Source organism: Ciconia boyciana, chromosome 7 (genome assembly GCF_034638445.1).
Source record: "Ciconia boyciana chromosome 7, ASM3463844v1, whole genome shotgun sequence".
In the NCBI taxonomy this organism is placed as follows: domain Eukaryota; kingdom Metazoa; phylum Chordata; class Aves; order Ciconiiformes; family Ciconiidae; genus Ciconia; species Ciconia boyciana.
The window spans coordinates 3,201,775-3,215,353 of NC_132940.1; the positions used below are offsets into that span (position 1 = coordinate 3,201,775).

General features: G+C 37.5%; 1 protein-coding gene across 3 annotated transcripts in view; it reads right to left on the reverse strand.

Annotated features, from left to right (window-relative positions):
* Positions 1–1,738: 1,738 nt before the first annotated feature.
* The window catches only part of EFCAB7 (EF-hand calcium binding domain 7), a 31,041-nt gene continuing 19,200 nt past the window's right edge, over positions 1,739–13,579 (reverse strand). For all 3 annotated transcript variants that reach the window (XM_072866548.1, XM_072866546.1, XM_072866549.1), the window contains exons 9-15: positions 12,127–12,236; positions 10,969–11,126; positions 10,637–10,770; positions 8,392–8,540; positions 6,311–6,520; positions 3,607–3,714; positions 1,739–2,524 (exon numbers count right to left, since the gene is read on the reverse strand). In XM_072866548.1, coding sequence (XP_072722649.1) covers positions 2,450–2,524; positions 3,607–3,714; positions 6,311–6,520; positions 8,392–8,540; positions 10,637–10,770; positions 10,969–11,126; positions 12,127–12,236 — 944 coding nt within the window. In that variant the 3' untranslated portion in view covers positions 1,739–2,449. The remainder of the gene's footprint in view (positions 2,525–3,606; positions 3,715–6,310; positions 6,521–8,391; positions 8,541–10,636; positions 10,771–10,968; positions 11,127–12,126; positions 12,237–13,579) is intronic.

The window sequence follows — 13,579 nt, forward strand, 5'->3', positions numbered from 1 at the left end:
GAGCCGGCCCCGTGCCCGCCACCGCTCCCGCCCCGCCGCCCGCCCCTTAAAGGCGCCGCCAGCCCGGGGGACGGGGGCACGGGGGGGGGTCCGTCCCGGGGACAGGGGGGTCCCTCCCGCTCTCCCTTCCCAGTCTCGTACTGGCGGTAAGGAGACGGCGAGACGAGGACAGCCTTCCTGCCGAGCCGCGGATCCCTGCGCCAGGAGCTGTCAGAGGATGCCGACGCTGCGCTGCCAAGCGCCGTGTGGGGAGAGGAAGAGCGAGGTGCTCTGTCCTGGCGTGGTTTGCGCAGCACCCAGCACCTCCACGGCCTGGCACTCTGCGCGGGCCGGGCCCCGTGTCCCCACGGCCACCAGCAGGATGTCACCACAGGCCCTTACAGGCAGGCTTGGCACCCCGGGCCTCAAGTGACCACCCGCCGCAAGCAGGAGATCCACCCAATGGCCCCAGAAGGGTGCTCTGGGAAGGCCGGTGTTAGCAAAGCCACAAAGAAGCTGCGTTTCGTTATTATGGCTCTAGTTCTGAAAAGAAAGATAACATTCCAGAAATTCAAATTACGGCTGTTACAGACACTTTCTCTCCCAAATGCCTCCCATTGAAGAAAAGAAGCTAGTACCTGTGTTCAGCCTTAAAAAGAGAAGGTAGAATGTTTTTCTGCTTTGGTGGTACATGGACTTAGAGCAAACTGGAAAAGACTCTGCAGATATGACTGAGATCTCTATTCTCATCTCCTCCAGGGCAGGAAAGGTAGAACCTACCATGAAGAGCCAGCCTATGTTCCCACCTAAAAAGTTAGACAACTAAACTCTTCCTAGCAGCAAGAGGATCAGAAAAGAAAAAGGTTCCACTCTGTATTGCTGTGTCATGTTAAACTAAACCCTACCTGCTGCAAAACCAAGTCTTTTTCACGTGCATTGATTTCCCAGCCAAGTACTTCTTTCCGTTTTAACCATTCCTTTCCTAAAATGCAGAAAGAGTAGCATATGGATTCCTGCCACATCTAACAAGACTGATTTTATAAACAAAAGCAATGCAAATAACAGAGTGCTCGCTTTGTAGTGTCTCCTGTACACGTAGAGCGTCTTATTATTTCCTAGGAACTCCTGATGTATCCACACCTTGCCTGAGGCAGTGTTTATAGAGCTCAGTTGTTTGCTAGAAATTACCAAATATTTGTGGGGCCTCTTAATACAACTTCTACTTCTTTTAGACAATTCGGGAAAGGAAAACGATACCTGCTGTACTTGCTAAGAAAAAAAAAAATAGAAAACTAAGAGATCACCAGTAAACCTGCCTGAGGACCAATTGCTGAAGTGTGTAAATCACAGCCGGCCTCCAGCAGAGCTCTCATTTTGTAACTGACATTTACTTGCCCAGTGTACGATTACAGCAGAGTAACAGATAAATATAGCTTTTCAAGACTACTTGCTGCCCTTGCAGATGAGGTCACATACATTTAATGTCTATTTTAAACTCAAGACACTTTTTAAGCATCCAGTGACCAGGGTCATCATTTTTTTCCCACATTAACAGACATTTAGAGGAACCAGAAAAACATAAATAGGCTGAATATTTTTAGTAGCTCAAAGTTGTTTTTCATTGCTATTGCAGCTTCAACTTGGTGGACTTTAGTCTCCTTATTTCAGCTACCCTGGAAATAATTAATTGCTGTTAACAGTCAAGAGCCTGAAACAAAACCTTCATTTTCCTCAAATAATGTTATTTCCTTATCGCATATGAAAAAGCAGATTTTATTTTATGTAAGAGTATAAAAACAGTCAGTAATTATTCAAACAAGTGAAAGATGAGTATTATCATCAAATGACAAAAAAAGAAAATAAAATTTTTTAAAAAGGGAAATAACCAAATCCTTTATCAGGTGGCAAAATAAAATCATGAACCCCACCCCTTTATACCTCTCATATCAAAACCACAAGAGTGTTTAATTAGGATCCCATCAGACCAATTTAACAAAGTAAGTTTCTCCTCAGTGAAACAGTTCCAGCATGTGATGGAACTACATAACATGTTATAGAAAATAAGAGCATATTTCGGGAAACTAGCCTTTATAAAACACAATTATATTACAACTGTCAGCTATATTACTGAACAGTACTAATTTTTACTGTGTCTCAATGTTTTCATGCCAATGTATTTTGTTAGACAGTATATGATGAATACTCTGTCAAAGGATTTTACATACTCACAATTACTCTATCCCTAAGCTATCACTATGTATGTTTCTTAAAAGCCATTAGCAGAAGTGTGATACTACAAATAAGTAAGTACTTATGTGATTCATTGGCTTTAACAAATCAAACTCCACGAAGTATAAACGTATGCCAGCTTTTTGAGAAGGACAAGACTAGAAATTGTCTAGGAGCTGCCAAAAAAGAATTCCTGGTTTAGTCTGAACGCTACCAAGAAACAGCTCTCTAACTAGAACGTTTAACGTAGGAGGGAATGCACACAATTATAAAGCCATTCTTCCTGCTCGTTCAGCGGCATCACATGCTGAGAAACCTGTACACAAGAGAGAAAACAGACATTAAATAGTTGTTTATTGGAGAACTGTGTGTACATTACCTGAAGCGCTATGTAAGCAAAATGAACTGTTTCAGTACTTATATCACTGACATTAAATGACAAACATTCAGCATCTATAATGACAGCTGGTATTCAAAACTTACTATTTAATTTAATTGCATGACAGCAAAAAATCCTTAAGGGACACTGAGCCTACAATTTATACTGAATGAAGCCAAAATTAAGATAAATAAAACACCTTACAGGATCAGGCTATAGATACCTAAAGTGTCAGCAGCAATATCACAATAGGTCCCAACCCTGCCAGTGTCATGGGACTGTGTCTGTTTACAACAGGTTTGAACGCATCCACCCTAGAAAGCTGTGAAATATAAAATAGTTTGGATACCTCTTCTTTTAAAGAAAGAGGCCATAATAAAAACTGGATTTTCTTCATAATATGAATGAAGAAAAATATCATTTGCATTTGTAACGCATTTTCAATCTCATTCTATTCCTTAGAACCCTCATTTAGAATTTTCACGAAAGCCTGCCCAGCTCTGGAATAGGGATCAGCAGATCAAATTGCCTTGTGGCTAAACATGATCCATAAGTCCAGTTTAAAAAAAAATTGGCCATTGGCAAATCACACTGTGTGTAAGGAGTGCCATACATATATTTTTGTCTCTTCTTGGTCTGTTTCTCACAGATATCTATATATCTGATTAAAATTTACTAAGTAAAAAAAAAAAAAAAGAGAAAATACAGTCCTAGAAAAAGAATATTAAAAAAATATTAGTAAATGGGACGTATTGAATGGACAACAAACAGGCACACGTATGAAAAACTGAACAGCTATGGACTTTTATAACAATCTACACAGGGAAACGTAGATACATCAAGTATGTGTTCAGCTCTGAAATATCAAGAGCTATATCTGATCTGTACTGGTGATGAAGATGCCACTATCCACATGCTCATTATCATGATAAAAGACCTGCAAAAGGAAACTGTAAATATGCCACATCATTTCTTCTTTTTGCTTAGATTTTAAGTTGGCTATACAATAAAAATCTTACCATCATGGATTTTGGTGCCACCTCCACAGCAAAAACAGTAAGTCCCCTATTACTAAGGCAGTTCTTACTCTGCTCATTGTTGACATGAATAATCACCTTGTTTTCAGACTGCAGGTGAAAAAACATGAAGGAACCCATTAGTCTTAATGGTTAAGTGGCTGCTCTTTATGTAACAACTACACATTCCTCTCATTTGCTCTGACTTTGTTATTTTATAGGATAGAAACGCTTTAAGGATGCTGATGTCTATTCTCTTTGAAGAGTAACAGTTTCAAACGTACCTCAGCATCATCAGAGCCCAGATCCATTGTCAAAAGTCATTTATGACTCGTTGAAATAACTTGGGAACACCATTTAGTGAGAAAACTATTTGCCACAGAATGTCACAGATTCTAACACTTTACATAGTTTCAAAAGGTGACTGGACAAATTCATACTAGATTTTAAGTACAAAGAAAATACTTCTGTCTCAAGTAGTCCTTGAACTGCAAATCACTAGAGGCGAGGACAGTGATCTGGAGAAGTGTCACTAGATGCTTGCCCAATTTTTGTTTGCAACATCCCCTACAAGCCATTTCTGAAGACTTCATTAATAGAGACTTTAAAAAATATTTGACAAAATTAATAGAAGTATAATCACTTCAAGAACACATACTCTTGCTAAAGCTATGCAAGAAGGATCCAATATATAAAACTGAAAGCTTGGGTAACAGAAAATTCTTTAACCACCAGTTTATCCTAGGCAATACTCAGACACAAGACCTAGGGACATGCTACTATACCCCGCTATTCAGTTGTCTCTAGATAAATCTCAATTTGATAGAGACGCTGGGAAATGTTTGATTCTTAGACAATGCTATCCAACAATTTCTCTGTATTGAGAAATGGAGTAGAAACACAGTTCCTTTACACAGTCAGCCTCACGCAGCAAAGAAGCTACTATTGGACTGGTAAGGACTGAGCTACAAAAAAAAAAAAAGCTATCTCTGGTGCTCATAGTACAAAGGGTTTGTGGACAGCAGAGTGCAAATATGGTAATTCTTGAAATATGGTATCGCTGCAGAAATGTAAACACAATCTAGTGTCAAGCTGCTTATTCCTTTGATCTAGCTGCTCTGGCATCATATTGGTGAAGTCCTCATTTCTACATGGCAGTGAGATAAAGGCAAACAAAAGAATTATCTGTGCAGGAAGATACTCATGGCAACAGGAACAAGGTCACAGATATTCACCTAGCACAGGGGGTATATTATAGTAAGTTTGTGCTTTGGATGATAGGAAGTGCCTCATTAACTGTTTATTTCGGCATATAAATAGGCAAACAATAGATGTGGTACTGCTTACTCCCTGAGAAATTTGAGGCTCCGTATGCAAGGTCTTTTAATCTCCACAGCTCACACCCTGACTGGGGAGGGTTAGAAGACAGACACCTTTCTCTACCAACTGATTAAATACATATGCAAGACTAAAACAGAATCCCTCAGGAACTAGCATATTTCCTTACTCTAATTACAGAAATAACAAAGAAACAATTATTTCCATTTAAATCATCAGTACAATAACTGAAGATATAATCAGACTGCTTGCACTGCGGGAAGCTTAGAAGATGACAGATGCATAAAACTGCCTTTTCATTATTTCTTTCCAGATATTTACAATACAAAAAAGCCTCCAGCCTACAAATTCTAATGAGATTTTCAGGGAAGTGCAACTGTTCAATGCAGAACAGAGGTATTTATGAAACCTACTAAATGGTATACGTGGCAGTGGTCAGTGATTTTAATCAGACAGCATCCAGTTGCCTCAGTACAGATCTCATCTCCTTCTCTGACATATCCCCAAACATATAAATAACTCCAGTATATCTACCCTAAAGGGCGAAGTGCAGATCTAAACCTGTAGTTCCAAGGAACCTCGGCATTCAGTCCTAATATTAGTCTACCAACCCACCCCCTTTTGCATGTTTGTCCATTTAAAAATATACTTCTTGCTGTGATCTTTCAAGATTTAAAGCATCTTAAGTTTAGCCTCTTACCACACTGTATTTATTTACTCACAGCTCCTGATATAAATGAAACCAAGAATGAACAGCACATTCATTAGGATCTATGCAAAAAGGTTTTAAAATCTCTGCTTCTCACCAACCACTTTTGCTTGGATTTACAATTGTTAATTTGGATTAGTAATAAAGTTGACCTGCTAGCCAGTTAACAATTCATCCAGAATATGCTTCTAAAACACAATCAATGCAAATGACTGCTCTTTTACTTTCTTATACACACTGAAAATATTAAATAGTGTAAATGCAGTAGTCTTTGCTCTTTCTGTAATTGTATTTCCTGTTCTTAGTGTTTGTTTTCTGGTATTACGAACATATTATGTCTCCAATAATTATCAAAATATTGAAAAAATGGAATGTGAACACAAACAAATATTCAGATTCTATATGATATTTAAAACCACTTGCCTCATTACAATAAGCTGTCCCTTCCAAGAACACTGATCCAGACTCTTTTGAAGTCTGAGTCATATGTCAAAAAGAGCTTTGCATCAGGCACTTTTTTTTTTTTTTTAAATGAACTAGATTCAGAAACTTGGTATCAGGAATATCAGAAAATGCAATTCTCAAAAGTGATGCAAGGAGGGAAGAAGAACAATAATAATAGACTGACACAAAGTACCTTACAGAAGTCTCATGCCATACCTTATTTTCAATAACAGAAGTGATTCTCCTGCCTGCTTTGTAGGTATAGATGATTATGTTTTCACAGCCATCCATTACTTTGGCCTCTCCTTTATTAACAACAGACTTGCAAATAGCCCTGTTGAGTTGCCAGCTCCCTGCCTCCAGATATATGGCTTTAATTCTGGGTTTGCATTTTTCTGCATAGATGTCAATGACAAAGGGGCATGCCTGCAATGGAGAAAATGAGTTTTATCATCACTTCATCTGTAGTTTTTCCCCTCAGATTTTCATCCACAGCTCCTAAGTATTTTCATATATGCTCTGAAGTAGAATTACCCAAATACAAGTATGCCACTGAATATTAAATATTCAAAACCTGAGAGCTGTGGCAATCTTTTAAACCAAATGAAAGCCCAGGACAAATGAGCATTTTTCATGCCAGTCACAGCATGCTCGATACGTAGTTTGATGCATTTGGCTCCGACATAGCAAACCCTTCCTTGGATAGCAAAACGTACAGGAATTAAGATGAAGTGTGAATGTATTTCAGTGTCTGAAATAAGCCTGTTTCCTTTACCTGTCACACTCTTGCTATTTGTGCCACTTCATACAGATTTAAAATATCTGCATGATATGCAATGTTGCATTAAGCACTCCGCTCTTACAGTATCTTGGCCAAGATTAGTACACGTAACAACCAGGAGTTTGCATTTTCTTAGACTCAGTAACAGTGCCTCAGTTTCTTTCAAATGGCTGTTGGAATCCACTAGGATTTCTCAGTTCTGTCTTTAATTTGTTAGGCTCAATGCTCCTGAAATATAAATCTGTTAAATCATCTGAAATCAAGGAATTAAAGGGTTAAGTTATAGACACAAGTTAAGTAGATATACATTTTTAGATTAATGACTAAAGCATTCAGAGAGCTATGTTGTCCTTTGGAAAGGAAAGACTATCGCCATAAACCACAGCTAGTAGGAGGCACAAAACACCTTTTCGAAATTTCTAACTCGATAAAAACCTCCCCAAAAATCTTCTTCCTTAGAGGATAGCTCCCTCTTACGTCTGAAATGCAGAAAGACAATTTTGTAGTTGCTCTGCTAACCATACTGGCAGGAAAAGGAGAAAGTGCTACTCATTAAGAAATCGTTCACCATGATCTCAATATTTTCACTGAGGGACAACTGAAGTCTCTCTACCATACTGAGTATTTTTGGTTCTGTATATATTTGTTTCACACATATATATTTTTATATAGTGACTACACTGACCTGATTTAGTTTAACAAAAGTTAAAGAAATAATACAATCAGACTATGATTAAAAAAAAAAAAAAAATTTTTTTAAAATCAGCTTTTCTTGGGAATGAAAGTTAAATGATGACATTATCTGCATATTTAATATTTTCTTTAATTTTTCATAATTTATTTTCTATTCATTAAAGATATCCTCTTTCTTTAGTGAGAACTATTAACACCAACACTGATACTGCTTCAAAAAAAAAAAAAAATCTATAAGCACACAGAGACATCACAGAAATAATCCCTGGTCCTGTAAAGAGTGTGCCATCAGAAGTCCTTTCATTAAAATTTTATGGTGAACACCTTCAGACACTGTTGTGAAAGGCAACAGTAACAGAAATAGCCATGTCTGAAAATTACGAATTCTGAATCATGTGGGAAAAAAGTTATCTTCTCCTTATCCGCTTCTGTTGCAGCTTGGGCCAGGAAAGTGACTTTTTTAAGCAGAGCAAGTCCTGCATTTTGTAGGTTTGCTGACAGCTCACAGTTTACCATTGCTGTCTTCTTACCACTTCCCACCAGCAAGGTGCGTGAATTCTTTCAACAGGTATAACCCAAGATTCCTTCCTCTACAACCCCACAAAATACTGGCTTTCTCTAAAGCAAAAGGCAAGTCTCCTCTTTCAACAATGTCAGTGTTATCCTCAGAAACAGGATACCATAATGACTGAAAGTCATAGCATAAACCCTGTATTAACAGGCTTTGGACTGCATCACTGGCCTACTGAAATCAATTTATGACAGAAACAGTACTGCAGTTAAATATGTGCAGTGAGTTATTTTTGCTATATGGCTATCATACCTCTGTCATTTCTAATGCTTTATTGTAGCCCAGAGACAATAAAGTGACCCAAAGGTCACTAGGATCCCCTTCACGGTCATTGGCTTCCATGAGATTCAGATCCATAAATCCTTGTCTTGTTAGTTCATTCTTCTTCATATCAAAATTCTCTGTTTAAAAAGAAATATAAGGTAGCACTTAAACATCTGTTCTCTCTGCAAACACCCTTTATCCTTCCAAAGCCAAACTCCCATTTATGTTAATGAGGTTTAAAAGATGGAGCCTCAGGCTCTCCAGTATTATTTGGGAAATAATGTCGTTGACCAGATATGTGCTCTTTACAGAGCTTCCCCGTGGATTTTAGGTAATGACTAGAAACAGCTGGCCCCTTGTATAACCCAAAAGAGGGTGAGATTTCAAAACAGAAAAAGTTCATACTGATTTTTTTTTTCTTTTTGCTAGCAGTATTTGTTGTGGTTGAGATTTGCAGACTGGGGTATATTAGGAATGGGAAATCAAAGTCTGCTGGGGCCAGCAGCCTTAGTGCTTGAGGTCCTTGATATAGAAATGATTTACTTAGTTCCTAAAAAGCAATAAAATGCCAGTAATCCTAACACCCCTCTCTTGATAGAATATCATAGATCGACCACTCTAATGTCAGCAAACACATAATTGAAATGTCCTTGTGTCAGAGATTTTTAAAAATGGTTTTCTCATCTTCATAACAATGCTAAATCTTTACTATATATTATTAAAAAGGGATTACCAATTTAATAAATCTATCTAAGGGAACAGATGCTATAATAAATGGCTTGAACTTTGGTGTCAAGATTTATGATATTCGTCTGAACCCTTCAACTGATTAATGACCTGGTAAAACATTCACCTTATTCTCTTCTTTCCTCTCTTATACACTTCACACACGTATACACCCTTCCTACTCATGTTGAGACCAGTGCAGAGAGGCATAACACTGACAAAGTCATAAAGTGTGGAAAAGCATGTACAGGGATGAAACAGACAAGAAACTCATTTATAGAAAAGTATTTTTGTATGAGCTTTCCATCATTTAGGAAAAAGTCCAATATCTTAACTATTTTTCCCCAAAACACTCTAACAGGACTTGCCAGATTTAAAGTATTTTGGCCCAAATTAAGCAATGTGTCATAGCCTACCAAAGAATTATATCAAGCATGACATAGGCTGATATATAATGGTATGCCATACAGGCATTTCAAACATCAGTTGCCAAAAAACTACATTTCTTACAGAAACTTTTAATTTTCATACAACGACTTCTAAATTCCCAGTTTGTCCACTCACTTCAGCTAAACTGCCACTGCCTTTAAACCACCGCTTTCATGTACTGTATTATTAGAGCAGCCTACAGTCACTGGTGGTTGTATTCTCCCAACCCTGTTATGGGGTAAATATGTCCATTCTCAAGGCCTTTGCAAGCTTAAAGCAATGCCACAGAAGTCCTTTTTTCTTCCAAATCGAAGTTTGTGGTCTAACACTGCTCCTGCAAGCTGGCAAGATGTCCAGTAACATTGATGAGATATATCAGCAGACAGAAAACAAAGTACAGCTGGAAGAGTCTTAACTGGCTGTCAGCTTCCTCGTCTCACTCACGGAAGTCTCAGAATCTCACGGCTGTCATAGCGCACTATGGACAAACTGACACACCATATATGAACCTTCAAAAGATAGATTCTTAATGAAAAACTGCTTACATCTGAAGAAAATATATAGTTGCAATAGGCATTTTCTAATGTCTAACTTTCTAAACAATCATCATAAGCTCTAGATGCCATTTTTAAAGCATCATATACACACTAATTAAGTATCCCTCTCAACACTTTGTGAGATATGAAAGCAGTATCAGCTTAATCTGCAGAAAGGAGATTGATTAAACGAATACCTGTTACAGCTTAATTCACCATATGATCTGTGAGTAGAAAACCTGTAGTTTTTGGCAGCTATAAAATGTTTTACCTACAGAACTTTACCATTAGCAAGGGGAGGAATTTTCTCAGCAGAAGGTCAGTGGCACACAAACGAGAGTGAAGCAAAACAAAGGACAGGAGACTGGAAAAGGAAAACAAGAAAAAGAGAGAGAAGAGAACAATATCTGTATGCGTTCTTGGTATAGGCTACAAAATGCTCAGTTCTTCTATACCGTATACATAGTAGGATGCTATAAACAACAGCTTGCAAGTAGACTGATAGCCCTAATTAGTTGTATCAAGCACAGCAATGAACTTACCCTTACATACAGCCCATGCTTCCTCATCACATTTCTCACCACTAGTTCTCAGTTCAAAGAAATTGTATTCCTCCAAACTCAGAAGGCCATTTCCATCCAAATCAATTGTTTCAAATATATCCAATAAAGTGGCTCTAAAAGATGAAAAAGGCAGAACTATTTCCATATACTTCTGTTTACTGTCTCATAATATTGTCGATAACTATTCAGTCTATTTGAGAATATTCTGTACAAACAGCATTTTAGTAACATACAGCTTTTAAAAAGCTAGATGTTATTTGCAGCACACACTTTTGCAATAGTTACCATGCCTATTTGGGAATATGACTTACCGGAACTCTTTGGTCAGAGCCAGTTCTCCATCTTCACCTCTATATACCAGCTTTGCTTCTCCAGTAATTTGTGGTTTTACCTTCTTCAACCTACAGCCTGTTGTGAATGGGAGTAGCCAGTAAATGCCTGATCCGAGCTCCCCTTTCCATCCAAACATCTACTCTTAAAGGAAGACAGACAAGTTTGTAAGTTACTTCTCAAATTATACCTTTCGTTATTACTAGTAATATTCATACAAAAGTGATTAATTCGTTGAAAACACTGGTAATGCTAGGTTCTTTCCTTAAAGAAAACATGCGCACAGTGAGATGCTGTGTGATGCCATTTTAAAGACACAAAAACTAGCGAATCTCTTCGTTATAATAAGTTAGAAAAACGTACAGGACCAGAGATGAGGGGAGAACAGTCATTACTAGAAGTGTCTAGTAACAGTCCTATCATTTTCAGATTTGTAACACTCTTTAATTGTTAAACTTTAAAACAAAAGCAGCCAGAAGCAGGCTGACAAAACCCACTGCGTTTTTAATTTCCTCCCTGATTTATCAGCTTTGTTCAAACTAGCAACAAAAATTTCCTATTTAAAAAGTCACAAGTGACTTAGGGTTTAAGAAGCAAACCGAGTTCCCTGTGGCTTGGAAGGGGGAAGTAACTTAATGCTGCCATTTCTCCTCCCGTATTTCTGCGGTAGGGTAAGAATATTCTGTGCGCTGTGAAGTTCAAAATCATATATATGGCAAGGAGAAAGAAAATTAAAGGAAATTTTAACAAATTTTACCTTTGAACTTTTGTTTTTGAAGGTGCAAGAATACAAGTGAGTTTCCACAGAGTATCTCTACAGACTACCAGCAACTCAGCAATACTTGCCAACACACCACATGATAATACGGTCCTCACAGGAATTTCAATGAACTTCCATACAAGTGGCTTGCAATTCAGCCCATCCAAAGGGCATAACTAAGACAGTGTTACATCTTACCTTGCATAAGTTCTGTCAGTTTTGAAAGGGAACATGGACAGAACAAGTGTTTCTTCTCTCCTCTAGTCTGATTAGGTACAGTTTAAATTCCTTCCAAATACATGGGAACTCACCCATGCAGCATTAACACATACACTAAAGATATAACAATTAAAATAGGAATACAAGGAAAATATCTAACCTCTTTGTTTTGTTGTTCAGTAAAGCTCACAAGCTGTAGATTTTCTTGGGTTTCGTTTTCCTTCAGAATATACAAAGCCGTATCCACTGACAACCAATGACAAGATTTTCCTAAAAAGAAAAACATTCCCAACACAAATGCTTAATAATAGCACGAAATTGTTTTTCTTTGAACCCCAAAGTAGATATTTCCGTGGCATTTATAATATTGACCCCTGTTAATCTAAGACGGAAAAAAAGAATCCATTATATGCTATCGGGATTTCCCTCCTATTTAGGTTGATCAGATAAATTGTTTCAAGTCCTGTGATTGTCTTACAGATAATGATTACTATTAATAGTTCTAATATTAAAACTTTTGCTAGTTAAGGAACCTATTTTCATTGTTTTCTACCATTAGTACAACACTACTATTTATTACTTTTCTTTACACTAAGGCTCCTAGATATTTGCAATTAAGGTTGTTAGCAAAATTATATCATATTCTCTTCTGAAGTTCTGTAAAATATTGTTAAACTCACCTTGACTGGAAACCCAGATTATATGCAAAAGCTAGGGATACCAGGAGATGTAAATCTCAGAAGTGTAAGTTTCAATTATTTTTAAGATTTAAATAGCAAGATCCCTCTACATGGCATCACTAGTTGTTCTTTGTTAGTCTTAGGTTGGATTGGAATGGAGGCCTGGTCTTACATATGTTGAATGGATGCCATTTGAACCTCTTTGATTTCTTGTAGCTGCTCAGTTCCTGAGGGCAATCAATCAATGAGCTATTTAGTGGTCTTCAAGTTAATCAGACCACAGCAAAACAATGAAGGCAGGGGCTTAGTTTTTCTACAGTTAGGAGTTAATGATACTAAAGAGTGGCTACACACCACACAACTTTGTTAAGAATTTGAAGATGTTTTTGAATTCTCATAAAAAGGTAATTGCTCTGCTAACAGACAAATCCTTTCCTTACATACCAGTATTATGCCTTTCTCTTCACAACAAAACATGAAGATATTTCTATATACAGGACAATAATGTGCAAAAGTAGAAATTTTTTTTACAAAAGACAAGTACTCTTGGTTACACAGAACGTCTTGACAATCCTGCAGCAGAACTATTCTAAGGCAAAGTTTAAGAGGGTGCCACATGAAAAAAGAAAAGTTATGAACAGAGCACTGAGACATTCTGTTATTCAAATCTGTTAGTATTGGACCATGTTTCCTCACTGTTAGAAGTCTGTTGATCAGCTTCCCATTTCAGCCAGGTAGTAATTGGAAAACAACTACTTTCTGTCAATTATTTGCAGTGAAGTTTTTATTACCAACCTCAATCAGAATCAGTTACCAACCTGTAGCACAACAGCCAGTCCTGATGACTCTGAAACATCTTTGTGATCTAATGGCCCCTGTTTCACAGGATTAAAGAGGAAATAATCTACTTGGGGAAAAAATAATTCCAACATA